We start from the raw sequence: 27,466 nt of genomic DNA, 5'->3' as shown, positions 1-27,466 counted from the left end.
CCCCCCTTACCCACAGCTTAACCCTAACCTCCCCCAAGCAGTGCCTAACCCGCCTTACCCACAGCCTAAACCTAACCCCCCTTACCCACAGCCTAACCCTAACCTCCCCCCAGCAGTGCCTAAACCTAATCCCCCTTACCCACAGCCTAACCCTAACCTCCCCCCAGCAGTGCCTAAACCTAACCCCCCTTACCCACAGCCTAACCCTAACCTCCCCCCAGCAGTGCCTAACCCTAACCTCCCTTACCCACAACCTAACCCTAACCTCCCCCCAGCAGTGCCTAAACCTAACCCTCCTTACCCACAGCCTAACCCTAACCACCCTTACCCACAGCCTAACCCTAACCCCCCTTACCCACAGCCCAACCCTAGCCCCCCTTACCCACAGCCCAACCCTAGCCCCCCTTACCCACAGCCTAACCCTAACCCCCCTTACCCACAGCCTAACCCTAACCCCCCTTACCCACAGCCTAACCCTAACCACCCTTACCCACAGCCTTTTCAGGACACTATAGTGTGTATAATAGCGTCTCTCCCCCTTATTTACACCCCTGTACCAGTTTCCTGTGTATCCTGAGTGTCTGGAGGGGCTGTGTGTCCTTGCTGCTGTAGCTGTAAGCAGAGGAAGGCGCCAAAACGCCACTGGTCTCGCTCTAAGGAAGCTCCGCCCCCTGTAATGGCTCCGGAGCTATACATTTATTTATACTGGCAAATGTCTCCTAACAGGTGTAAAACGTAACATGAATCCCTGTTTCCACCACCGCTGCCAGTGTACACAGGGGGCTATAGCGGATCCCTCCGTAGAGCATCCACATGCCGCACCTGTGATCGCGCTGCAGCAAGAGCCGGGGGACCCCCCTAGCGGGTCCCCCGGTTTGTACTCACCACTCTTCTCACCTCCCGGCATTGTTAGGGGGTGTGCGACGTGCTGCGATTGCATTTGCTAATGCACAATGCCCTGCGGTACCAACAACCTCTCAGGACGGTGGTCCTGCAGCGGGGAAGCGGCTCTGACGCCTGAAGAGACCGGTAACCGCCCCCACTCCCCCAACTCCCTCAGTATACTGTTATACTATTGCCCAAACAGTATACCCACAATAACAACGTTTAAAATAAACGGAGGAAAAATTCTCTGGAGCTCCAGAGTGGCATCCTCTCCTGAGGGCACACTGTTCTAAACTGGCTGCAGGAGGGGGCATAGAGGGGAGGAAGAAAGCACACCCAGTGGAAGAAATCTAAAGTACACCGGCTCCTTTGGACCCCATCTATACCCCATCGTACAAAGTCCCCAATATCCCTTGTGGATGTTAGAGAAAATAGGATTTTAATACCTACCGGTAAATCCTTTTCTCTTAGTCCGTAGAGGATGCTGGGGTCATCATAGAACCATGGGGTATAGACGGGATCCGCAGGAGACATGGGCACTTCAAGACTTTGAAAGGGTGTTAACTGGCTCCTCCCTCTATGCCGCTCCTCCAGACTCCAGTTATAGAAACTGTGCCCAGGAAGATGGACATTTCGAGGAAAGGAATTATTGTTAAACTAAGGTGAGATTCTTACCAGCTCACACCTCAAGTATGCCGCAGAACGTGGCATTCAACAGAACACAAGCCAACGGCATGAACAATTGCAGCAACATGCTGACAATAACGTAACACAACGTGTGTGTAACCACAACTAATAACTGCAGATACAGTACGCACTGGGACGGGCGCCCAGCATCCTCTACGGACTAAGAGAAAAGGATTTACCGGTAGGTATTAAAATCCTATTTTCTCATACGTCCTAGAGGATGCTGGGGTCATCATAGAACCACGGGGTTATACCAAAGCTCTAGAACGGGCGGGAGTGCGCGGATGACTCTGCAGCACCGACTGACCAAACTTAAGGTCTCCATTGGCCGAGGTGTCAAACTGTAGAACTTTGCTAATGTGTTTGACCCCAACCAAGTAGCTGCTCGGGAAAGTTGCAATGCCGAGACCCCCCGGGCAGCCGCCCAGGATGAGCCCACCTTTCTAGTAGAATGGGCCTTTACAGATTCCGGTAACGGCAATCCAGCAGTGGACTGAGCATGCTGAATCGTGTTACAGATCCAGCGTGCAATGATCTGCTTGGAAGCAGGACACCCAATCTTGCTGGGAGCATACAGGACAAACAAAGCCTCTGTTTTCCTAATCTGAGCCGTTCTGGAGACATAAATCTTCAAAGCTCTAACCACATCCAGAGATTTTGACTCAGCGAAGGCGTCAGTAGCCACAGGCACCACAATAGGTTGTTTCATGTGGAAAGAGGAAACCACCTTCGGTAGAAATTGTTGAGGTGTCCTCAATTCAGCTCTATCTTCATGGAAGATCAAATAAGGGCTCTTGTGAGACAAGGCCGCTAACTCAGACACCCGCCTTGCAGATGCCAAGGCCAACAGCGATGACCACTTTCCAGGTGAGGAATTTCAACCCCATCGTCCGTAAAGGTTCAAACCAATGTGATTGAAGGAACTGCAACACCACATTAAGATCCCATGGTGCAACTGGAGGCACAAATGAAGGTTGGATGTGCAACACGCCTTTCACGAAAGTCTGAACTTCTGGAAGGGAGGCCAATTGTTTCTGAAAGAAAACCGATAAGGTCGAAATCTGTACCTTAATTGAGCCCAATTTTAGGCCCGCATCCACACCTGCTTGTAGAAAATGGAGAAAACGTCCTAGCCGAAACTCTTCCGTAGGAGCCCCCTTGGATTCACACCAAGAAACATATTTTTTCCAAATTCGGTGGTAATGTTTAGACGTTACCCCTTTTCTGGCCTGAATAATTGTGGGAATGACTTCACTGGGAATACACTTACGGTCTATGATTTTGCGCACAACCGCCATGCCGTCAAACGTAGCTGTGGAAAGTCCTGATACACGCACAGCCCCTGTTGTAACAGGTCCTCGCGCAGAGGAAGAGGCCAGGGATCTCCTATGAGTAATTCCTGAAGATCTGGATATCAAGCCCTCCTTGGCCAATCTAGGACAATGAGGATCGCCCGGATCTTTGTTCTTCTTATGATCTTTAGAACCTTTGGAATGAGAGGAAGTGGAGGTAATACATACACCGACTGAAACACCCATGGTGTCACCAGTGCATCCACTGCAATTGCTTGAGGGTCCCTTGACCTGAAACAATATCTCTGAAGCTTCTTGTTGAGACAAGATGCCCTCATGTCTACTTGAGGAACTCCCCAACGACTTGTCACCTCTGTGAAGACTTCCTGGTGGAGGCCCAACTCTCCTGGATGGAGATCGTGTCTGCTGAGGAAGTCTGCTTCCCAGTTGTCCACTGCTGGAATGAAGATCGCTGACAGAGGGCTTGTATGCTTTTCCGCCCAGCGGAAAATCCTTGTGGCTTCTGCCAATGCCGCTCTGATTTTCGTTCCGCCCTGATGGTTTATGTACGCTACTGCTGTTACATTGTCCGACTGGATCAGTACAGGCAGATCTCGAAGATGTTCCGCTTGCAGAAGGCCGTTGTAAATGGCCCTTAACTCCAGAACATTTATGTGGAAACAAGTTTCCTGACTTGACCATCTTCCTTGGAAGTTTTCTCCCATTGTGACTGCCCCCCCCAGCCTCGGAGGATTGCATCCGTGGTCAGCAGGATCCAGTCCTGTATCCCGAACCTGCGCCCCTCTATGAGGTGAGAGCTGTGCAGCCATCACAGGATTGATACCCTGGTCTTGGAAGACAGGATTATCCTCCGGTGTATGTGTAGGTGGGACCCGGAACACTTGTCCAACAGGTCCCACTGGAACACTCTGGCATGGAACCTGCCAAACTGAATGGCCTCGTAGGCCACAACCATCTTCCCCAGCCACCAAATGCATTGATGGATTGACACTCTTGCTGGTTTCAGAATTTGTTTGCCCAGACTCTGAAGTTCCAGAGCCTTGTCCACTGAAGAAAGACTCTCTGTAATTCTGTGTCCAATATCATTCCCAAAAACGACAACCGCATCGTCTGAATGAACTGCGATTTTGGCAAGTTTAGGGGCCAACCATGTTGCTGAAGAACAGTCAGGGAGAGTACAACGTTTTGCACCAACTGGTTCCTGGATCTCGCCTTTATCAGGAGATTGTCCAAGTATGGGTCCTTGCTTGCGAAGGAGAACCATCATCTCCGCCATCACTTTGGTGAAAATCCTCAGAGCCGTGGACAGACCAAACTGCAACGTTTGAAATTGGTAATGACAATCCTGAATTGCAAACCTCAGGTAAGCCTGATGCGGAGGATAAATGGGAACATGTAAGTAGGCCGGAACCATGATTTCCTGATTAAGGTGGAAAGAGGACACCACCTTCAGTAAATACCCGGGACGTGTTCTAAGAACCGCCCGATCACGGTGAAAAATCAGATAAGGTAACCTACAAGACAAGGCACCCAAATCCGACACCTGTCTAGCAGAGACAATAGCCAGCAGAAACAATACCTTAAGGGAAAGCCACTTAAGGTCTGCAGATTCAAGAGGCTCAAACAGAGACCCTTGAAACGCCTCCAGAACCACCGACAGGTCCCAAAGAGCCACAGGCGGGACATAAGGAGGTTGAATCCGCAACACACCCTGAGTGAACGCATGCACATCAGGTAAGGTCGCAATTTTTCTCTGGAACCAAACCGACAAGGCAGAAATATGAACATTGATGGAGGCCAGACGAAGGCCCAAGTCCAGGTCCTGTTGTAGAGGGGCCAAAAGTTTGGCCGTACTAAACTTGTAAGCATCATAATTGTTAGATGCACACCTAGCAAAGTAAAAATTCCAGACCTTATGGTAAATCCGAGCAGAGGTCGGTTTCTGGGCCTTCAACATGGTTTGAATGACCGCCTCAGAAAATCCTTTGGCCTTCAAGACGGAAGCTTCAAGAGCCACGCCGTCAAAGCCAATCGGGCTAAATCCTAATATACACAGGGGCCCTGAACGAGGAAATCTGGACACTGCGGAAGTAGAAGGGGATTCTCTATCGAGAGACCCTGAAGGTCTGAGAACCAATGCCATCTGGGCCACGCTGGAGCGATCAGAAGCAGGATTCCTCCTTCTTTCTTGAACTTCCTTATTACTCTGGGCAGGAGTGACACCGGAGGGAACATGTATGGCAGCCGAAAGTTCCATGGAATTGCCAGTGCGTCCACGAACGCTGCTTGAGGATCCCTTGTCCTTGCTCTGAAGACCAGAACCTTGTGATTGTGTCCAGATGCCATCAGGTCCACATCTGGAAGGCCCCACTTGTCCACAAGGAGTTGAAACACTTCTGGATGGAGGCTCCACTCTCTGGCATGTACGTCCTGACGAATGAGAAAGTCCGCTTCCCAGTTTAGGACCCCCGGAATGAACACTGCCAATATGGCTGACAGATGACGTTCCACCCACTAAACAATCCGTGATACTTCCCTCAATGCCATGTGGCTTTGAGTGCCGCCTTGATGATTGATGTACGCCACCGTGGTGGCGTTGTCCAACTGTACTTGAACAGGTCTGTTCTGTATTAAATGAGGGCCAAGTTCAATGAGTTGAACACCGCCCGCAATTCCAGAATGTTTATCAGGAGGAGAGACGACTCCTTGATCCACAAACCCTGAAGGGAGTGTTGTGCCAACACAGCACCCCAACCTCTCAGACTGGCATCCGTCGTCAGAAGGACCCAGCTGAAGATCCAGAAGGGACGAACCCTGCTAAATCGTTGGTCCTGAAGCAACCAGCTCAGTGACAGATGGACCTCCGGAGACAAGGAGATCATTTGAGACCTGATCCGGTGAGGCAAGCCGTCCCACTTGGTAAGAATTAGCTTCTGCAGAGGGCAGGAATGGAATTGAGCATACTCCACCATGTTGAAAGCAGACACCATGAGACCTAGCACTTGCATTGCCGAATGTATCGACACTTGCGGACAAGATAGGAGGCATCGAATCCTGTTCTGAAGCTTCAGGACTTTCTTCTGAGACAAAAACAACTGCTGGTTGTGAGTGTCCAACAACGCCCACAGGCAGGAGCAGATTGGGAACAAAAAGCATCCCTGGAAAAAATAAGAATTTATTCACCGGTAATTCTATTTCTCGTAGTCCGTAGTGGATGCTGGGAACTCCGTAAGGACCATGGGGAATAGCGGCTCAGCAGGAGACTGGGCACAGATAAGAAAGCTTTAGGACTACCTGGTGTGCACTGGCTCCTCCCCCTATGACCCTCCTCCAGACCTCAGTTAAGATACTGTGCCCGGAAGAGCTGACACGATTAAGGAAGGATTTTGAATCCCGGGTAAGACTCATACAGGCTACACCAATCACACCGTACAACTTGTGATATTAAACCCAGTTAACAGTATGATAACAAGTGGAGCCTCTGAACAGATGGCTCTCAACAATAACCCGATTAGTTAACAATAACTATGTACAAGTATTGCAGCAATCCGCACTTGGGATGGGCGCCCAGCATCCACTACGGACTACGAGAAATAGAATTACCGGTGAGTAAATTCTTATTTTCTCTGACGTCCTAGTGGATGCTGGGAACTCCGTAAGGACCATGGGGATTATACCAAAGCTCCCAAACGGGCGGGAGAGTGCGGATGACTCTGCAGCACCGAATGAGCAAACTCAAGGTCCTCCTCAGCCAGGGCATCAAATTTGTAAAATTTTGCAAAAGTATTAGACCCTGACCAAGTAGCCGCTCGGCAAAGTTGTAAAGCAGAGAACCCTCGGGTAGCCGCCCAAGATGAGCCCACCTTCCTTGTGGAATGGGCTTTCACTGATTTAGGATGCGGCAGTCCCGCCGCAGAATGCGCAAACTGAATTGTGCTACAAATCCAGCGAGCAATCGTCTGCTTAGAAGCAGGAGCACCCAGCTTGTTGGGTGCGTACAGGATAAATAGCGAGTCAGTTTTCCTGACTCTAGCCGTCCTTTTCAGGGCCCTGACAAAGTCCAGTAACTTGGCATCCTCCAAGTCCCTAGTAGCCGCAGGCACCACAATAGGTTGGTTCAAGTGAAAAGCTGATACCACCTTCGGGAGAAACTGGGGACGAGTCCTCAATTCTGCCCTATCCATATGGAAGATCAGATAAGGGCTTTTACAAGACAAAGCCGCCAATTCTGACACACGCCTGGCCGAAGCCAGTGCCAACAACATGACCACTTTCCACGTGAGATATTTCAGATCCACGGTTTTAAGTGGCTCAAACCAATGTGATTTCAGGAACCCCAAGACCACATTGAGATCCCAAGGTGCCACTGGGGGCACAAAAGGGGGCTGAATATGCAGCACTCCCTTGACAAATGTCTGAACTTCAGGCAATGAAGCCAGTTCTTTCTGGAAGAAAATCGACAGCCGAAATCTGGACCTTAATGGACCCCAATTTGAGGCCCATAGTCACTCCTGCTTGCAGGAAATGCAGAAATCGACCCAGTTAAAATTCCTCCGTTGGGGCCTTCCTGGCCTCACACCACGCAACATATTTTCGCAAAATGCGGTGATAATGTTGTGTGGTTACATCCTTCCTGGCCTTGATCAGGGTAGGGATGACTTCCTCCGGAATACCTTTTTCCTTCAGGATCCGGTGTTCAACCGCCATGCCGTCAAACGCAGCCGCTGTAAGTCTTGGAACAGGCAGGGTCCCTGTTGGAGAAGGTCCCGCCTTAGCGGTAGAGGCCATGGGTCCTCTGTGAGCATCTCTTGAAGTTCCGGGTACCAAGCTCTTCTTGGCCAATCCGGGACCACGAGTATCGTTCTTACTCCTCTCCTTCTTATAATTCTCAGCATCTTGGGAATTAGAGGCAGAGGAGGGAACACATAAACTGACTGGTACACCCACGGTGTCACTAGAGCGTCCACTGCTATCGCCTGAGGGTCCCTTGACCTGGCGCAATATCTTTTTTGTTTTATTGTTGAAGCGGGACGCCATCATGTCCACCTTTGGCCGTTCCCAATGGTTTACAATCATTTGGAAGACTTCTGGATGAAGTCCCCATGGAGGTCGTGCCTGCTGAGGAAGTCTGCTTCCCAGTTGTCTACGCCCGGGATGAACACTGCTGTCAGTGCTAACACGTGATTTTCTGCCCATCGGAGAATCCTTGTGGCTTTTGCCATTGCCCCCATGCTTCTTGTGCCGCCCTGTCTGTTTACATGGGCGACCGCCGTGATGTTGTCTGATTGTATCAGTACCGGCTGGTTTTGAAGCAGAGGTCTTGCCTGGCTTAGGGCATTGTAGATGGCCCTTAATTCCAGAATATTTATGTGAAGAGAAATCTCCTGATTTGACCACAGTCCCTGGAAATTTCTTCCCTGTGTGACTGCCCCCAGCCTCGAAGGCTGGCATCCGTGGTTAACAGGACACAGTCCTGTATCCCGAATCTGCAGCCCTCTAGGAGATGAGCACTCTGCAGCCACCACAGGAGCGACACCCTGGTCCTTGGTGACAGGGTTATCCTCTGATGCATCTGAAGATGCGATCCGGACCACTTGTCCAACAGGTCCCACTGGAAGGTTCTTGCGTGGAATCTGCCGAATGGAATTGCCTCGTATGAGGCTAGCATCTTTCCCAGGGCTCTCGTGCATTGATGCACTGACACCTGTCCTGGTTTTAGGAGGCTTCTTACTAGAGACGACAACTCTTTTGCTTTCTCCTCCGGAAGAAACACTCTTTTCTGGTCTGTATCCAGAATTATCCCCAGGAACAGAAGGCGTGTCGTAGGAACCAGCTGTGACTTTGGGATATTGAAAATCCAGCCGTGCTGTTGTAGCACTTCCTGAAATAGTGCTACCCCCACCAACAACTGCTCCTTGGACCTCGCCTTTATCAGGAGATCGTCCAAGTACGGGATAATTAAAACCCCCTTCTTTCGAAGGAGTATCATCATTTCGGCCATTACCTTGGTAAAGACCCTCTGTGCCATGGATAACCCAAACGGCAGCGTCTGGAACTGGTAGTGACAGTCCTGTACCACAAACCTGAGGTACTCCTGGTGAGGAGGGTAAATTGGGACATGCAGGTAAGCATCCTTGATGTCCAGTGATACCATGTAATCCCCTTCCTCCAGGCTTGAGATAACCGCCCTGAGCGATTCCATCGTGAACTTGAACCTCTTTATATATGTGTTCAAGGATTTCAAATTTAAAATGGGTCTCACCGAACCGTCCGGTTTCGGTACCACAAACATTGTGGAATAGTAACCCCTTCCTTGTTGAAGGAGGGGCACCTTGATAATCACCTTTTGTGAATACAGTTTGTGTATAGCCTCTAACACTGCCTCCTTGTCGGTAAGGCAGATTTTAGGAAACGGCGGGGGGGAGGCGTCTCGAATTCCAGTCTGTACCCCTGAGATACTACCTGAAAGATCCAGGGATCCACTTGTGAGAGAGCCCACTGTGTGCTGAAATTCTTGAGACGGGCCCCCACCGTACCTGGGTCCGCCTGCGAAGCCCCAGCGTCATGCTGTGGACTTGGCGGAAACGGGGGAGGACTTCTGCTCCTGGGAGCTGGCTGTCTGCTGCAGCTTTTTTCCTTTACCTCTGCCTTTTGGCAGAAAGGACGCGCCTCTCGCTCGCTTGCCCTTATGGGGCCGAAAGCACTGTGCTTGATAGTACGGTGCTTTCTTTTGTTGGGGGGCAGCTGTCGCCGTGGAAACGAGGTCCGACAGACCTTCCCTAAATAACTCCTCCCCTTTATAAGGCAAAACTTCCATGTGCCTTTACGAGTCGGCATCACCTGACCACTGCCGAGTCCATAACCCTCGCCTGGCGGAAATGAACATTGCACTTACTCTTGATGCCAGCCGGCAAATATCCCTCTGTGCATCATACATGTATAAAAGCGCATCTTTTATATGCTCTAGAGTCAGTAATATAGTGTCCCTATACAGGGTATCAATATTCTCTGTCAGGGAATCTGACCACGCAGCCGCAGCACTATACATCCATGCTGAGGCAATAGCTGGTCGCAGTATAACACCTGTATGTGTGTATATATACTTTAGGATAGCCTCCTGCTTTCTATCAGCAGGTTCCTTTAGGGCGGCCGTATCCGGAGACGGTAGTGCCACCTTCTTTGACAAACGAGTGAGCGCTTTATCCACCCTAGGAGGTGTTTCCCAACGTGCCCTATCCTCTGGCGGGAAAGGGTACGCTAACAATAACCGTTTAGAAATTACCAATTTCTTATCTGGGGAAGCCCACGCTTATTCACATACGTCATTTAATTCCTCAGATGCAGGAAAAACTACGGGTAGTTTTTTCTCACCAAACATAATACCCTTTTTAGTGGTACCTGGGGTAATGTCAGTAATGTGTAAAACATTTTTCATTGCCTCAATCATGTAACGGGTGGCCCTATTGGAAGTTCCATTAGTCTCCTCGTCGTCGACACTGGAGTCGGTATAAGTGTCGACGTCTGTATCTGCCATCTGAGGTAGCGGGCGTTTTAGAGCCCCTGATGGCCTTTGAGACGCCTGGACAGGCACAAGCTGAGTAGCCGGCTGTCCCATGTCGTCAAACCTTTTGTGTAAGGAGTTGACACTTTCACGTAATTCCTTCCATAAGTCCATCCACTCAGGTGTCGATCCCGCAGGGGGTGACATCACATTTACAGGCATTTGCTCCGCCTCCACGTAAGCCTCCTCATCATACATGTCGACACAGCCGTACCGACACACAGCACACACACAGGGAATGCTCTGACAGAGGACAGGACCCCACAAAGCCCTTTGGAGAGACAGAGGGAGAGTATGCCAGCACACACCAGAGCGCTATATATACTGGGATATCACTATACAGAGTGTTTTCCCTTATAGCTGCTTTTATATCATACACTGCGCCTAAATTGAGTGCCCCCCCCTCTCTTTTTTACCCTTTCTGTAGTGCAGGACTGCAGGGGAGAGCCAGGGAGCGATCCTTCCAGCAGAGCTGTGAGGGAAAATGGCTCCGGTGTGCTGAGGGAGATAGCTCCGCCCCTTTTTCGGCTGACTTTTTCCCGCTTTTTCTGGAAATCTGGCAGGGGTTAATTTACACCTATATAGCCCTTTGGACTATATATGGTGTATATTTGCCAGCCAAGGTGTCTTATTGCTGCTCAGGGCGCCCCCCCCCCCCCCCCAAGCGCCCTGCACCCATCAGTGACCGGAGTGTGAGGTGTGCATGAGGAGCAATGGCGCACAGCTGCAGTGCTGTGCGCTACCTTGTTGAAGACAGAGTCTTCTGCCGCCGATTTTCTGGACCACTTCTTGCTTCTGGCTCTGTAAGGGGGACGGCGGCGCGGCTCCGAGAACGGACATCGAGGTCGGGCCCTGCGTTCGATCCCTCTGGAGCTAATGGTGTCCAGTAGCCTAAGAAGCCCAAGCTAGCTGCAAGCAGGTAGGTTCACTTCTTCTCCCCTTAGTCCCTCGCTGCAGTGAGCCTGTTGCCAGCAGGTCTCACTGAAAATAAAAAAACCTATTTAAAACTTTCTTTCTAGCAGGCTCAGTAGAGCCTCCTAGTGTGCATCCAGTTCGGCCGGGCACAAAGATCTAACTGAGGTCTGGAGGAGGGTCATAGGGGAGGAGCCAGTGCACACCAGGTAGTCCTAAAGCTTTCTTATTTGTGCCCAGTCTCCCGCGGAGCCGCTATTCCCCATAGTCCTTACGGAGTTCCCAGCATCCATTAGGACGTCAGAGAAATATGTACTAGTGGCCCCACATGGGCAGCACCAGAGGTGTAAGGTCTAGCCATGGGCCATGGCAGCAGCTCCCTCCCCCCAAGACTTTCCAGATAGTGGGCATGTCCAGCATCAAGGGGGAAGATAAAAAGAAATAACATTAAATATTAGGAGCACATTATATGATACACCTTCAGAATTTAGGAAACTATATAATTCTTTAGGTAGATATATTTTCTTGCTTATTACACCAACCGTATCCCAATCACTATTCACTCAATCTTATATGTCAGCCAAGCAGACAGAGCATACACTAGATCATCTGCAATCACAGGCTAAGTGGCAAAGTAATTTTCATATATGCTAATTATTCTGTATCTTATTCGTTATGCCTATAAATAGGACCGCATGTCCTCAAACAAAACAGGCCCCACAGGTGCGTCGGCCTACCGGGAGTCTTCCCTGCAAGCCCTATGGCCAATCCGCCTCTGCCCATAGGTGCACCATGCTCCAAGCAGGGACCAGGGAAGATTTCTTCCAGTTGATGAGCCACCCGTGGGCTTGCAGAAACTGGATAGTCAGATCCAGATGGCGTAGGAGAGTTTCTGGGGAATTTGCCAGTATCAACAAGTCGTCCAGGTACGGTAGGATCCTGACCCCTTGACGGCGGAGCACAGCCGTCATGACCACCATAACCTTGGTGAAGACTTGCGGAGCCGTGGTCAAACCAAAGGGTAACGCCCAAAATTGGTAATGGAGGTTGCCAACCGCAAACCTCAGGTATTGCTGATGCGACATTGCAATGGGAATATGCAGGTAAGCATCCTGTATGTCCAGGGAGACCATACAATCCCCAGGTTCCAATGCCAGAACAATAGAGCGAAGAGTTTCCATACGAAACTTGGAGACCTTCACAAATTTGTTCAAGGACTTGAGGTTGAGAATGGGCCGGGAAGACCCATTCGGTTTCGGGACTAGGAACAGCGGTGAATAGTACCCCTTGCCTCTCTGAGCCAGAGGTACCTGTACTACCACTCTTGTGTCCAGTAGGGACTGTACCACCGAATGAAGAGTTTTTGCCTTTACCTGATCTGAAGGGATGTCTGTCAGGCAAAATCTATGAGGGGGGTGATTTTTGAAGGATACGGTGTAACCTCAAGTGACGACTTCCCGTACCCATGCATCGGAAATGGTCTTCAACCATTCCTGGGTATACCCTAGAATTCGCCCCCCCCCCCCACCCTGGGATCCCCCATGCGGCAGGCTTTTTAGTTTTGGAAGCAGGCTGATGGGTAGCCCAGGCCTGTTTGGGCTTATTTGGTTTGGCAGTGCGTACCTGTTTCGAGTACGCCTGACCCTTTGCTTACCCTGAAGGACAAAAGGGAGTACTCTTAGCCTTCGGCACCGAAGGGGCAGTACTAGGTAAACACGTTGTTTTAGCAGAAGCTAAGTCAGCCACTATCTTATTGAGGTCTTCTCCAAAAAGAATGTCTCCCTTAAACAGGAGTACCTCCAGGGTTTTCTTAGAAGACAGATCCACAGACAAGGACTGCAACCATAGAATCCGGCGAGCCAGTATGGACGTAGTAGAAACCTTGGCCGCCAGAATACCTGTATCCGAAGCCGCTTCCTTAATGTAATGACATGCTGTGACAATATACGACAAGCATTGTCTAGCATGATCAGAAGCGTTGGACGGCAACTCCGCCTCCAGCTCCTGAGCCCACGCTTCCACAGCTTCTGCAGCCCATGTCGCGGCAATTGTGGGCCTATGTGCAGCACCTCTTAGAGTGTAAATTGCCTTTAAACAACCCTCCACACGCTTATCCGTCGGCTCTCTCAGGGACGTGACAATAGTTACGGGCAGAGCTGAGGATACCACCAGCTGCGCCACCTGCAAATCCACTGGCGGGTGTGATTCCCAATTTTTACTTAGCTCCGCAGCGAGGGGGTAGCGAGCCAGCATCTTCTTGTGAGGCGTGAATTTCTTTAAAAATCTATTTCCTAGGGCTACAGCCCCCGTGTTGTATGCCTGCTTACTGCATGGCACCAACTACAAAACTGAGCTTCTGTGCACAAAGGTGGGGTTATAGAGGAGGCGGCGCTATGCATTCTGGGAAGAAGGTCAACGCTTTGAGCCTGTTGGTGCATCGGATCAAGCGCCTACTCTACATCCCAATGTCATTCCCTGTGGAGCCCAGTGTACCCAGCAGCAGAAATACATATTCCACATTAGTCTGTACTGACAGAGGAGGGTGTAGGATAAGAGATTGCTGTAGTGACTGAGGAAGGAGAATATGTGACTTCTGTAATAAGTGTTTATTACTCACCTGTGTTGATATCTGTAGGGATTTCCTCCTCCTTACACTGCTGATCACCTCTCACATACGTCTCTTCTTCTCCCTCTGTATCTTCTGCCTTTATATCAGTCTCATACGTCTCTTCTTCTCCCTCTATATCTTCTGCCTTTATATCAGTCACATACGTCTCTTCTTCTCCCTCAATATCTTCTGCCTTCATATCAGTCACATACGTCTCTTCTTCTCCCTCTATATCTTCTGCATTTATAGCAGTCACATACGTCTCTTCTTCTCCCTCTGTATCTTCTGTTTTAATATCAGTCACATACGTCTCTTCTTCTCCCTCTATATTTTCTGCCTTTATATCAGTCACATACGTCTCTTCTTCTCCCAATGTATCTTCTGCCTTTATATCAGTCACATACGTCTCTTCTTCTCCCTCTATATCTTCTGCCTTTATATCAGTCACATACATCTCTTCTTCTCCCTCTATATCTTCTGCCTTCATATCAGTCACATACGTCTCTTCTTCTCCCTCTATATCTTCTGCCTTTATATCAGTCACATACGTCTCTTCTTCTCCCTCTGTATCTTCTGTTTTAATATTAGACAGACGTTCTACCTACAAATAAAAAAACAAAACCTATAATGACATTTGCATACAGTCAGGTTAAACTGAGGTGAAACAATATAATATCAGTGCATAAGACACACAGCTCCTCTACAGATCATATAGTGATGGTCACTTTGGTATATTGGATGAGACCCTAAATACCGCCTACCTGATCCTCCTGTGGGATCCTGTGATTCTCCTCTGTACAATCCTGGTAATACAGGGGACGGGGACATCTCTCTGGGGTATCTCTGTTACTGGGCCCATCTATAGGAGACACACAGTGACTGAGTACAGTGTATATATGTGATTATCAGGTGATGTGTGTATATAGGGGGCCCCATACCTGCTCTCCCCTGTACAATACATGACAGTCTCCTCTTACCCAGTGATGTGAGGGGCCGGTGATTCTCCATCATCATGTCCTTGTACAGACCCCTGTGTTCCTCTATATACTCCCCCTCCTGCATGGAGACATAGACAGTGACATCCTGATACCTTATAGAAACCTGACACAAACAGTGATATAGTCATCACCCAGACACATCCCCTGGTGTTACTGTATAATGTCCCATTCCCAGCAGTCACCTCTCCAGTCATCACCCAAACACGTCCCCCGGTGTTACTGTATAATGTCCCATTCCCAGCAGTCACCTCTCCAGTCACCACCCAGACACGTCCCCTGGTGTTACTGTATAATGCCCCATTCCCAGCAGTCACCTCTCCAGTCATCACCCAGACACATCCCCTGGTGTTACTGTATAATGCCCCATTCCCAGCAGTCACCTCTCCAGTCATCACCGAGACACATCCCCTGGTGTTACTGTATAATGCCCCATTCCCAGCAGTCACCTCTCCAGTCATCACCCAGACACATCCCCTGGTGTTACTGTATAATGCCCCATTCCCAGCAGTCACCTATCCAGTCATCACCCAGACACGTCCCCTGGTGTTACTGTATAATGTCCCATTCCCAGCAGTCACCTCTCCAGTCATCACCGAGACACGTCCCCCGGTGTTACTGTATAATGTCCCATTCCCAGCAGTCACCTCTCCAGTCACCACCCAGACACATCCCCTGGTGTTACTGTATAATGTTCCATTCCCAGCAGTCACCTCTCCAGTCATCACCCAGACACATCCCCTGGTGTTACTGTATAATGCCCCATTCCCAGCAGTCACCTATCCAGTCATCACCCAGACACGTCCCCTGGTGTTACTGTATAATGTCCCATTCCCAGCAGTCACCTCTCCAGTCATCACCGAGACACGTCCCCCGGTGTTACTGTATAATGTCCCATTCCCAGCAGTCACCTCTCCAGTCACCACCCAGACACATCCCCTGGTGTTACTGTATAATGTTCCATTCCCAGCAGTCACCTCTCCTTTCAGCAGCTGAATGATCTTGTTGGTGAGTTCCAGGATCTTCTGGTCACTGTGTCTCTCATGTATTAGTGAGTGAGGTGGAGGCACTGTGATGGGGCTGTGGGTCCTGCTTAGTCCGCCTGACACAAGAGGATGGCTGCTGGGTGTCTCACACTCACCAGATATCTTCTTCACAACTGTGTAACCCTGCAAAATGGGGAGACATCAATATCGCTGCAAATACTCCCAGATCCCCTCACTTCCCCAGTCACGTCCCTGTATTATTACTAGAGATATAAGTTATGTCACTGTGATGCTCACAGATCCCCTCACCTCCCCAGTGATATCTCTGTATTATAACTATAGATATAAGTGATGTCATAGTGACACTCCCAGATCCCTTCACCTCCCCAGTCATGTACCTGTACTACAACTATAGATATAAGTGACATCACTGTGATGGTCCCAGATCCCATCACCTACCCAGTCATATTCCTGTATTATTACTATAGATATAAGTAATGTAAATGTGACGCTCCCAGATCCCCTCACCTCCCCAGTCACGTCTCTGTATTATTACTATAGAGAGAAGTGGTCACTATGATGCTCCCAGATTCCCTCACCTCCCCAGTCATGTCCCTGTATTATTACTATAGATATAAGTGATGTCACTGTGATACTCCCAGATCCCCTCACCTCCCCAGTCATGTTCCTGTATTATTATTACAACTCCCAGGAGTCTGATATACATTTGCTTCATACTGCTCCAATTATCATCTGTTACACATGCCAGGGATATTACGGTCTCTGCTTTAATACATCCTATATTTTGAGCAATATTTCCAATCCCCACAGTATCCCTTATCCAAAATGCTTGGGACCAGAGGTATTTTGGATATTGGATTATTCCGTATTTTGGAATAATTGCATACTATAATGAGATATCATGGTGATGGGACCCAAGTCTAAGCACAGAATGCATTTATGTTACATATACACCTTATACACACAGCCGGAAGGTAATTTTTGCTAATATTTTTTTAGAACTTTGTGCATTGAACAAAGTTTGTGTACATTGAGCCATCAAAAAGCAAAGGTTTCACTATCTCACTCTCACTCAAAAAAGTCTGTATTTCGGAATATTTGGATATGGGATACTCAACCTGTAGTAATAATAATAACGACACTAAAGGCTGCACCCCAGTATAACAATAATAACAGATGTATTTAAAAGCAGGACACCACAGACCATTCCTCCAGTATTGTAGGACATCACCATCACTCCCAATGTATAATAATAATACCAGGACACCACAAGCTGCTGTCCCTGTATAATAATAACCATACACAAAAACCTGCTCCCCCTGTATAACACTAATAACAGCACACCCCATTCTGCTCTCCCTTTATATTAATAATAAAATTACACAATAGGCTGCTCCCCCAGAAAAAATATAATAGGACACTACAAGTCGCTCCCCCTGTATAATAATAACAGGACACCACATGCCGCTCCCCTGTATAATAATAATAACAGGACACCACAGGCTGCTCCTCCTGTATAATAATAATAATAATAATAATAACAGGACACCACAGGCTGCTCCTCCTGTATAGTAATAATAACAGGACACCAAAGGCTGCTCCTCCTGTATAATAATAATAATAATAACAACAGGTCACCACAGGCTGCTCCTCCTGTATAATAATAATAATAACAGATCACCACAGGCTACTCTCCCGTATAATAATAATAACAGGACACCACAGGCTGCTCCCCCTGTATAGTAAGGCGCCATTACCATTACCTGATCTCCACGGACACTGGGAGGCAGCAGCAGTCGATGAAAACTCACTTCCTGTATGTGGAACGCACAGTCCGGAAGTAAGGTGGAACGCACAGTCCGGAAGGAGGTCATGATTGGCAAAGGCTGCTTTCTGGTTATTGGCCCTTCCCCTCTACACCACGCCCGCACCTCCGCCCCAGTAATATTTGAACCATAGATGTCCTCAGTGCAGGAGGCCGGCGGCCATTTTCTTGTAGACCAGTCCGGCTGCAGCAATAGGTTCCCAGGCCGAGTAGTGACGTCAGGAGCGGCGGCCATTTTCCCCTGGTCTGAGCTCCGCCTTCCTTCTATCATTCCCACAAGGCAGCAGGAGCAGAGAGCAGCCATTGCTGTGTCTGGCAGCAGGTAATGATATTATTATTATTATTCTATAGGCTGAGCAGCTCTGGTGTCAGGTTCTGTACTACAGGGGGAGCAGCCTCTGGTGCCTTGTTATAGTGCAGCTGGAGCAGCCTCTGGTGCTGCACTATCCCTGTACAGGTGACTGACACTCTAGTGTCCTATTACCGTAATACAGGTGGAGCAGACCCCGCCGTTACCGTAATACAGGTGGCGCAGACCCCGCCGTTACCGTAATATAGGTGGCGCAGACCCCGCCGTTACCGTAATACAGGTGGTGCAGACCCCGGCGTTACCGTAATAAAGGTGGCGCAGACCCTGCCGTTACCGTAATACAGGTGGTGCAGACCCCGGCGTTACCGTAATAAAGGTGGTGCAGACCCTGGCTTTACCGTAATAAAGGTGGCGCAGCCCCTGCCGTTACCGTAATAAAGGTGGCGCAGCCCCTGCCGTTACCGTAATACAGGTGGCGCAGACCCCGCCGTTACCGTAATACAGTGGCGCAGACCCCGCCGTTACCGTAATACAGGCGGCGCAGACCCCGCCGTTACCTTAATACAGGTGACGCAGACCCAGACGTTACCGTAATACAGGTGGCGCAGACCCCGCCGTTACCGTATTACAGTGGCGCAGACCCTGCCGTTACCGTAATACAGGTGGTGCAGACCCCGGCGTTACCGTAATAAAAGCGGCTTAGACCCCGGAGTTAAAGACCCCGGCGTTACCGTAATACAGGTGGTGCAGACCCCGGCGTTACCGTAATACAGGTGGTGCAGACCCCGGCGTTACCGTAATACAAGCGGAGCAGACCCCGGAGTTAAAGACCCCGGCGTTACCGTAATACAGGTGGCGCAGACCCCAGCTTTACCGTAATACAGGTGGCGCAGGCCCCGCCGTTACCGTAATACAGGTGGCGCAGAGCCCGCCGTTACCGTAATACAGGTGACACAGACCCCGCCGTTACCGTAATACAGGTGGCGCAGACCACGCCGTTGCCGTACTACGGGTGGAGCAGACCCTGCCGTTACCGTAATACGGGTGGCGCAGACCCCACCGTTACTGTATTTCCATAAATGGAACATTACAGGTGTTGTGTGTTGTGTCCTTTGGCATTGTACTATACAGGGGGAGCGACCTGTGTTGTATTAATATTCAGGGGAGCAGCATGTGTTGTCATAATATACAGGGGTAGCGGCCTGTACTGTCATAATATACAGGTGGAGGGTCCTGTGGTGTCTTATTATTATTATATAGGGTGAGCGGCATGTATTGGCTTTCTATATTAGCATCCTGTGCTGTCCTAGTATACAGGGGGAGCGGCCTGTGTTGTCATAATATACAGGGATAGCATCCTGTGCTGTCATAGTATACAGCGGGAGGGGCCTGTGTTGTCATAATATACAGGGGTAGCATCCTGTGCTGTCATCGTATACAGGGGGAGCGGCCTGTATTGTCATAATATACAGGGGTAGCATCCTGTGCTGTCATAGTATACAGGAGGAGCGGCCTGTGTTGTCATCCTGTGCTGTCATAGTATACAGGGGGAGCGGCCTGTATTGTCATAATATACAGGGATAGCATCCTGTGCCGTCATTGTATACAGGGGAGCGGCCTGTTCTGTCATAGTATACAGGGGCAGTGGCCTGTGTTGTCATAATATACAGGGATAGCATCCTGTGCTGTCATCGTATACAGGGGGAGCGGCCTGTGTTTCATAATATACAGGGGTAGCATCCTGTGCTGTCATCGTATACAGGGGGAGCGGCCTGTATTGTCATAATATACAGGGGTAGCATCCTGTGCTGTCATAGTATACAGGAGGAGCGGCCTGTGTTGTCATCCTGTGCTGTCATAGTATACAGGGGGAGCGGCCTGTATTGTCATAATATACAGGGATAGCATCCTGTGCCGTCATTGTATACAGGGGAGCGGCCTGTTCTGTCATAGTATACAGGGGCAGTGGCCTGTGTTGTCATAATATACAGGGATAGCATCCTGTGCTGTCATACTATACAGGGGGAGCGGCCTGTGTTGTCATAATATACAGGGGTAGCATCCTGTGCTGTCATCGTATACAGGGGGAGCGGCCTGTATTGTCATAATATACAGGGGGAGCATCCTGTGCTGTCATAGTATACAGGAGGAGCGGCCTGTGTTGTCATCCTGTGCTGTCATATTATACAGGGGGAGTGGCCTGTGTTGCTATAATTTACAGGGGTAGCATCCTGTGCTGTCATGGTATACAGGGGGAGCGGCCTGTGTTTTCATTATATACAGGGGTAGCATCCTGTGCTGTCATAGTATACAGAGGGAGCGACCTGTGTTGCTTAAATATACAGGGGTAGCAGCCTGTGTTGTCATAGTATACAGGAGGAGCGGCCTGTGTTTTCATAATATACAAGAGTAGCATAATGTGCTTTCATAGTATACAGGGGGAGCGGCCTGTATTGTCATAATATACAGGGGTATCATTCTGTGCCGTCATTGAATACAGATGGAGCGGCCTGTGCTGTCATAGTATACAGGGGGAGGGGCCTGTGGTGTCTTGTTACTATTATTATATAGGGAGAGCAGCATGTATTGGCTTTCTATACAGAAGGAGTGGTCTGTGCTGTCATAGTATACAGGGGTAGCATCCTGTGCTGTCATAGTATACAGGGGGAGCGGCCTGTGCTGTCATAATATACAGGGGTAGCATCCTGTGCTGTCATAGTATACAGGGGGAGCGGCCTGTGCTGTCATTGTATACAGGGGTAGCATCCTGTGCTGTCATAGTATACAGGGGGAGCGACCTGTGTTGTCATAATATACAGGGATAGCATCCTGTGCTGTCATAGTATACAGGGGGAGCGGCCTGTGCTGTCATAATATACAGGGGTAGCAGTCTGTGTTGTCATAGTATACAGGAGGAGCGGCCTGTGTTGTCATAGTATACAGGGGTAGCAACCTGTGCTGTCATAGTATACAGGGGGAGCGGCCTGTGCTGTCATAATATACAGGGGTAGCAGTCTGTGTTGTCATAGTATACAGGAGGAGCGGCCCGTGTTTTCATAATATACAAGGGTAGCCTAATGTGCTGTCATAGTATACAGGGGGAGCGGTCTGTATTAACATAATATACAGGGGTAGCATCATGTGCTGTCATAGTATACAGGGGGAGTGGCCTGTGTTTACATAATATACAGGGGTAGCATCATCTGCTGTCATATTATACAGGTGGAGCGGCCTGTTTTGTCATAATATACAGGGGTAGCATCCTGTGTCGTCATTGTATACAGGGGTAGTAGCATAATATACAGGGGCAGCGTCCTGTACTGTCATAGTACACAGGAGGAGCGACCTGTGTTGTCATAGTATACAGGGGGAGTGGCCTGTGTTTACATAATATACAGGGGTAGCATCATCTGCTGTCATATTATACAGGTGGAGCGGCCTGTTTTGTCATAATATACAGGGGTAGCATCCTGTGTCGTCATTGTATACAGGGGTAGTAGCATAATATACAGGGGCAGCGTCCTGTACTGTCATAGTATACAGGAGGAGCGACCTGTGTTGTCATAATATGCAGGCGGAGGGGCCTGTGGTGTCTTGTTACTATTATTATATAGGGAAAGCAGCATGTATTGGCTTTCTATACAGAAGGAGCGGCCTGTATTGTCATAATATACAGGGGTAGCATCCTGTGCCGTCATTGTATACAGGGGGAGCGGCCTGTGCTGTCATAGTATACAAGGGGAGCAGCCTGTGATGTCTTGTTACTATTATATAGGGTGAGCAGCATGTATTGGCTTTCTATACAGAAGTGGCCTGTGCTGTCATAGTATAGAGGGGTAGCATCCTGTGCTGTCATAGTATACAGGAGGAGCGGCCTGTGTTGCTGTAATATACAGGGGTAGCATCCTGTGCTTTCATAGTTTACAGGGGGAGCGGCCTGTGTTTTCATAATATACAGGGGTAGCATCCTGTGCTGTCATAGTATACAGGGGGAGCGGCCTGTATTGTCATAATATAGAGGGATATCATCCTGTGCCATCATTGGATACAGGGGGAGCAGCCTGTGCTGTCATAATATACAGGGGTAGCATCCTGTGCTGTCATAGTATACAGGGGGAGCGGCCTGTATTGTCATAATATAGAGGGATATCATCCTGTGCCATCATTGGATACAGGGGGTGCAGCCTGTGCTGTCATAGTATACAGGGGGAGGGGCCTGTGGCGTCTTGTTACTATTATTATATAGGGTGAGCAGCATGTATTGGCTTTCTATACAGAAGAAGTGGTCTGTGCTGTCATAGTATACAGGGGTTGCATCCTGTGCTGTCATAGTATACAGGGGGAGCAGTCTGTGTTGTCATAATATACAGGGGTAGCATCCTGTGCTGTCAAAGTATACAGTGGGAGCGGCCTGTGTTGTCATAATATACAGGTCTAGCATCCTGTGCCGTCATTGTATACAGGGGTAGTGGCATAACTATAGTTTTTTCATTGGTATGCTACACTGGGCTTTCTGTCTTATGCTGGTGTTTTGGGGTGCCACACCCTGCACCTAGATATAGCGCTAGGGACCCCAAATATACAGAGACGCCTTGATGCGGCTTTGGGGCTTATTCACACATTTGCTCAAATATGTGTAACGAAGATCTCTGAATTCTATTATCATGTGGGATTTATATCTGTTTATGGTTATCATTCAGGGTTCTGGGGAAACCAATTGCCTTTCTTTCTTGCTCAGAAATACCCCTCCCTTTCGAGCACCTGAATGATATCACTAAGCTAATTGAGCATCTACCAATATATATGTTTGTAGTGGCATAATATACAGGGGTATCGTCCTGTACTGTCATAGTATACAGGAGGAGCGACCTGTGTTGCCATAATATACAGGCGGAGGGGCCTGTGGTTTCTTGTTCCTATTATTACATAGGGTGAGCGGCATGTATTTTCTTTCTATACAGAAGGAGTGGCGTGTGTTGTCATAATATACAGGGGTAGCATCCTGTGCTGTCATAGTATACAAGGGGAGCGGCCTGTGTTGCTATAATATACAGGGGTAGCATCCTGTGCTGTCATAGTATACAGTGGGAGCGGCCTGTGTTGTCATAATATACAGGTCTAGCATGCTGTGTCGTCATTGTATACAGGGGTAGTGGCATAAGTATAGTGTTTTCACTGGTATGCTACTCTGGGCTTTCTGGCTTATGCTGGTGTTTTGGGGTGCCACACCCTGCACCTAGATATAGCGCTAGGGACCCCAAATATACAGAGACGCCTTGATGCGGCTTTGGGGCTTATTCACACATTTGCGCAAATATGTGTAACGAAGATCTCTGAATTCTATTATCATGTGGGATTTATATCTGGTTACGGTTATCATTCAGGGTACTGGGGGAAACCAATTGCCTTTCTTTCTTGCTCAGAAATACCCCTCCCTTTCGAGCACCTGAATGATATCACTAAGCTAATTGAGCATCTACCAATATATATGTTTGTAGTGGCATAATATACAGGGGTATCGTCCGGTACTGTCATAGTATACAGGAGGAGCGACCTGTGTTGCCATAATATACAGGCGGAGGGGCCTGTGGTTTCTTGTTCCTATTATTATATAGGGTGAGCGGCATGTATTGTCTTTCTATACAGAAGGAGTGGCGTGTGTTGTCATAATATACAGGGGTAGCATCCTGTGCTGTCATAGTATACAAGGGCAGCGGCCTGTGTTGCTATAATATACAGGGGTAGCATCCTGTGCTGTCATAGTATACAAGGGGAGCGGCCTGTGTTGCTATAATATACAGGTGTAGCATCCTGTGCTGTCATAGTATATAGGGGAGCGGCCTGTGTTGTCATAATATACAGAGGGAGCGGCCTGTGTTGTCATAATATACAGGGATAGCATCCTGTACTGTCATAGTATACAGGGGGAGCGGCCTGTGTTGCTATAATATACAGGGGTAGCATCCTGTGCTGTCATAGTATATAGGGGAGCGGCCTGTGTTGTCATAACATACAGAGGGAGCGGCCTGTGTTGTCATAATATACAGGGATAGCATCCTGTACTGCCATAGTATACAGGGGGAGCGGCCTGTGTTGTCATAATATACAGGGCTAGCATCCTGTGTTGTCATGTATTTATTTTAATATTTATTTATTAGCAGTTTCTTATATAGCGCAGCATATTCAGTTGCGCTTTACAATTAAAACAACAGTAATAGAACAAAATTGGGTAAAAACAGACAGACATAGAGGTAGGAAGGCCCTGCTCGCATGCTTACAATCTATGGGGAAATAGGCATTGATACACAAGGATAAGATGCTACCTGTTGCATAATGGTCCACCAGCTTGCCAGTTTCTTAATGGGTTGTATGATATGATCACCCAGCGATGAAATGAGGTATAGATTGAGAACAGCAGAGGACCCCAGTCTGAGCCTTGCGGAACTCCAGCTGATAGAGGTAGAGAAGAAGAAATAGAATCAGAGAAGTGAACACTTAAAGAGCGATTAGATAGGTAGGGTGGGAACCAGAAGAGGGCCGTGTCCTGAAGACCTAGAGATTGTAGTATTTGTATGAGAAGAGAGTGGTCAGCAGTGTCATAAGCAGCAGAGAGATCTAGAAGAATGAGTAGTGAGTAATTGCCTTTAGATCTAGTGGTGACCAGATCATTCACTACTTTGGTCAGCGCCGTCTCTGTGGAGTGTTGGGCATGAAAGCCTGACTGAAGTGGGTCCAATAAGTAGTGGGAGTTAAGAATGTGTGTAAGGCGAGTGTAGGCAAGTCTCTCAAGTAGCTTGGAGGGATCTGGTAGCTGAGAAATGGACGGTAGTTAGAGAGTGTGTTTGGGTCAGAGTTGTGTTTGTTTAGTAATGGGAGTAATCACTGCATGCTTAAACAGAGAAGGAAAGACACCAGCAGAGAGAGAGATTACAGATTTTAGTTAAGGTTGGGATAAGCACAGGAGACAAAGTTTTACTGACCTGTGAGGGTATAGGATCAAGAGGAGAGGTATTGTAGTAGGAGGATGGAAAGACTGATGATACTTCATCTTCACTTGTGGGATCAAATGAAGAGAAAGTGCCAGAGGGTTCAGGTAGGGAATTGAGCAGGTCACTGGCTGAGGAAGAGCGTACCATTTCATCTCAGATTTTATCACTCTTATCCTTGAAGTAGGAGGCAAATTCTTGTGCACTGATAGTAGCTAGTGGGGGAGGTGAGGGAGTGTAAAGAAGTGATTTATATGTATTAGAAAGTCGCTTGGGGTTGGTGACATGAGAAGAGATGAAAGATTGGACGTATGTTTGGCAGTGTCCAGAGCCTGATGATAGGAGTGGTAGGTGGTCTTATATGTGAGGAAGTTACTTGGATTCTGAGATTTACGCCACTGACGTTTTACTTTACGTGACAGTTTTTGTAGGTGTCTTGATGATTTAGAGTGCCATGGTTGGCATCTAAGCCTACGTGGAGTGTGATGGGTAGCTGGAGCCACTTCATCAAGGGCACTCTCTAGGGTCTTGTGCAGGTGGGATACAGCAGTGTCAGGTGTGGTAAATGTAGAGATTGGTGAGCGCAGTTGTTGCAGAGAAGTGGAAAGTTGTTGATAATTTGTATTGTTAGTATTTCTGCGGGTTAGAGGAGGCTTGCTAGGTTTTAGTGTCATAGAATTTAGAGTAATAGAAGAGATTGTGAAGGTGATCAGGATGTGATCAGAGAGAGGGTTAATGAATTCAGAAACTGAGCAGAGCCTGGTGAACGCAAGATGAATGCAGTGGCCCTTCTGGTGTGTAGTGATGTCAGACCATTGGGTGAGGCCAAGAGAGGAGGTTAGAGAGAGGAGTTTGGAGGCATGAACAGTTTGTGGAGTGTCAAGAGCTATATTGATATCGACCCATAATGATGGTGGAGATGTCAGAGGATAAGATGTGTGGGAGCCAGGCAGAAAAATCTTCTAGAAATTGTTGTTTGGGTTGCCCAGGAGGGCGATAGATAGCTGCAACACGCAGAGAGAAGGGAGTGAAAATCCTGATAGAGTGAACTTCAAATGATTTGAATGCGAGTGATGGAACCTGAGGTAGAACAGTGTATGTGAAAAGTTGGGACAGTAAGATTCCAACCCCACCACCTTTACTATTACCAGGCCTGGGGGTGTGTGTGTGAAGTGGAAACCACCGTGTGACAGTGCTGCATGGGAAGCCGTGTCTGATTGCGTGAGCCCGGTTTCTGTTATAGCCAGCAGATTAAAGTTGTGAGATATGAAGAGGTCATGGATGGATGTTAATTTGTTACAAACAGAGCGTGTATTCCATAAGCCACATTTTAGTGACTTGGAGGGGATGGGAGACACGTGTTTATAAGGTTAGATGGAGTTCAATGTTGTTTTGAGATAGCTGTGTGTGAGAGGGACAGGTGGTTGGGGCCTGGATTTGGTGATATGGCACCAGCTAATAAAAGCAGAAGAGTGAGATAAATATTGGTGGATGTTTGCGAGTGTTTATTCTGGTGGCCAAATGTGGTTGTCAAAGTACTTGCAGAGAAGTAAGTTTAAAGCTCATGAGTGGTTAGAAGAGGGGAGTGGAGAATAGAAGCTGTAATGTGCACAGAGGGGTGAGTTTTAGGGTGAGTGTAGAATGTGTTACATTTGGTGAGAATTCCATGAATTGAAATAAGAAACAGTATTTTGATGAACATGCTGTGGTCGTTTGTGAGATAATTTTGGGTTAAGTGTTGTAGGAATAAGTTGTTTAAGTAAGTTACCTTTCCTTGATGGTGCTCAATGTTTGTTCAACTGTTTTTTTAACTATTCGTATAACACACTTCTTAATTCCACACTTATTAAATTCCACGCAAGCTACCCCCAGCAAGCTGACCCCTTGACATTATACAGTAACACCAGGGGATGTGTCTGGGTGATGACTGGAGAGGTGACTGCTGGGAATGGGACATTATACAGTAACACCAGGGAACGTGTCTGGGTGATGACTGGAGAGGTGGCTGCTGGGAATGGTACATTATACAGTAACACCAGGGGACGTGTCTGGGTGATGACTGGAGAGGTGACTGCTGGAAATGGGGCATTATACAGTAACAACAGGGGGCGTGTCTGGGTGATGACTGGAGATGTGGCTGCTGGGAATGGGACATTATACAGTAACACCAGGGGATGTGTCTGTGTGATGACTGGAGAGGTGACTGCTGGGAATGGGACGTTATACAATAACACCAGGGGATGTGTCTGGGTGATGACTGGAGAGGTGACTGCTGGGAATGGGACATTATACAGTAACACCAGGGGATGTGTCTGGGGGATGACTGGAGAGGTGACTGCTGGGAATGGGGCATTATACAGTAAAACCAGGGGACGTG

At 48.5% G+C, this 27,466-nt stretch overlaps 1 protein-coding gene across 1 annotated transcript in view; it reads right to left on the bottom strand.

The window, feature by feature from the left end:
• The window catches only part of LOC134983267 (uncharacterized), a 569,154-nt gene that overhangs the window by 187,611 nt on the left and 354,077 nt on the right, over nucleotides 1-27,466 (bottom strand). The window contains exon 4 of the mRNA XM_063948990.1: nucleotides 13,976-14,567. Coding sequence (XP_063805060.1) covers nucleotides 13,976-14,567 — 592 coding nt within the window. The remainder of the gene's footprint in view (nucleotides 1-13,975; nucleotides 14,568-27,466) is intronic.

The sequence above is a fragment of the Pseudophryne corroboree genome (genome assembly GCF_028390025.1).
Source record: "Pseudophryne corroboree isolate aPseCor3 chromosome 3 unlocalized genomic scaffold, aPseCor3.hap2 SUPER_3_unloc_11, whole genome shotgun sequence".
Taxonomy (NCBI): domain Eukaryota; kingdom Metazoa; phylum Chordata; class Amphibia; order Anura; family Myobatrachidae; genus Pseudophryne; species Pseudophryne corroboree.
This window is presented reverse-complemented; position numbering and strand designations above follow the sequence as displayed.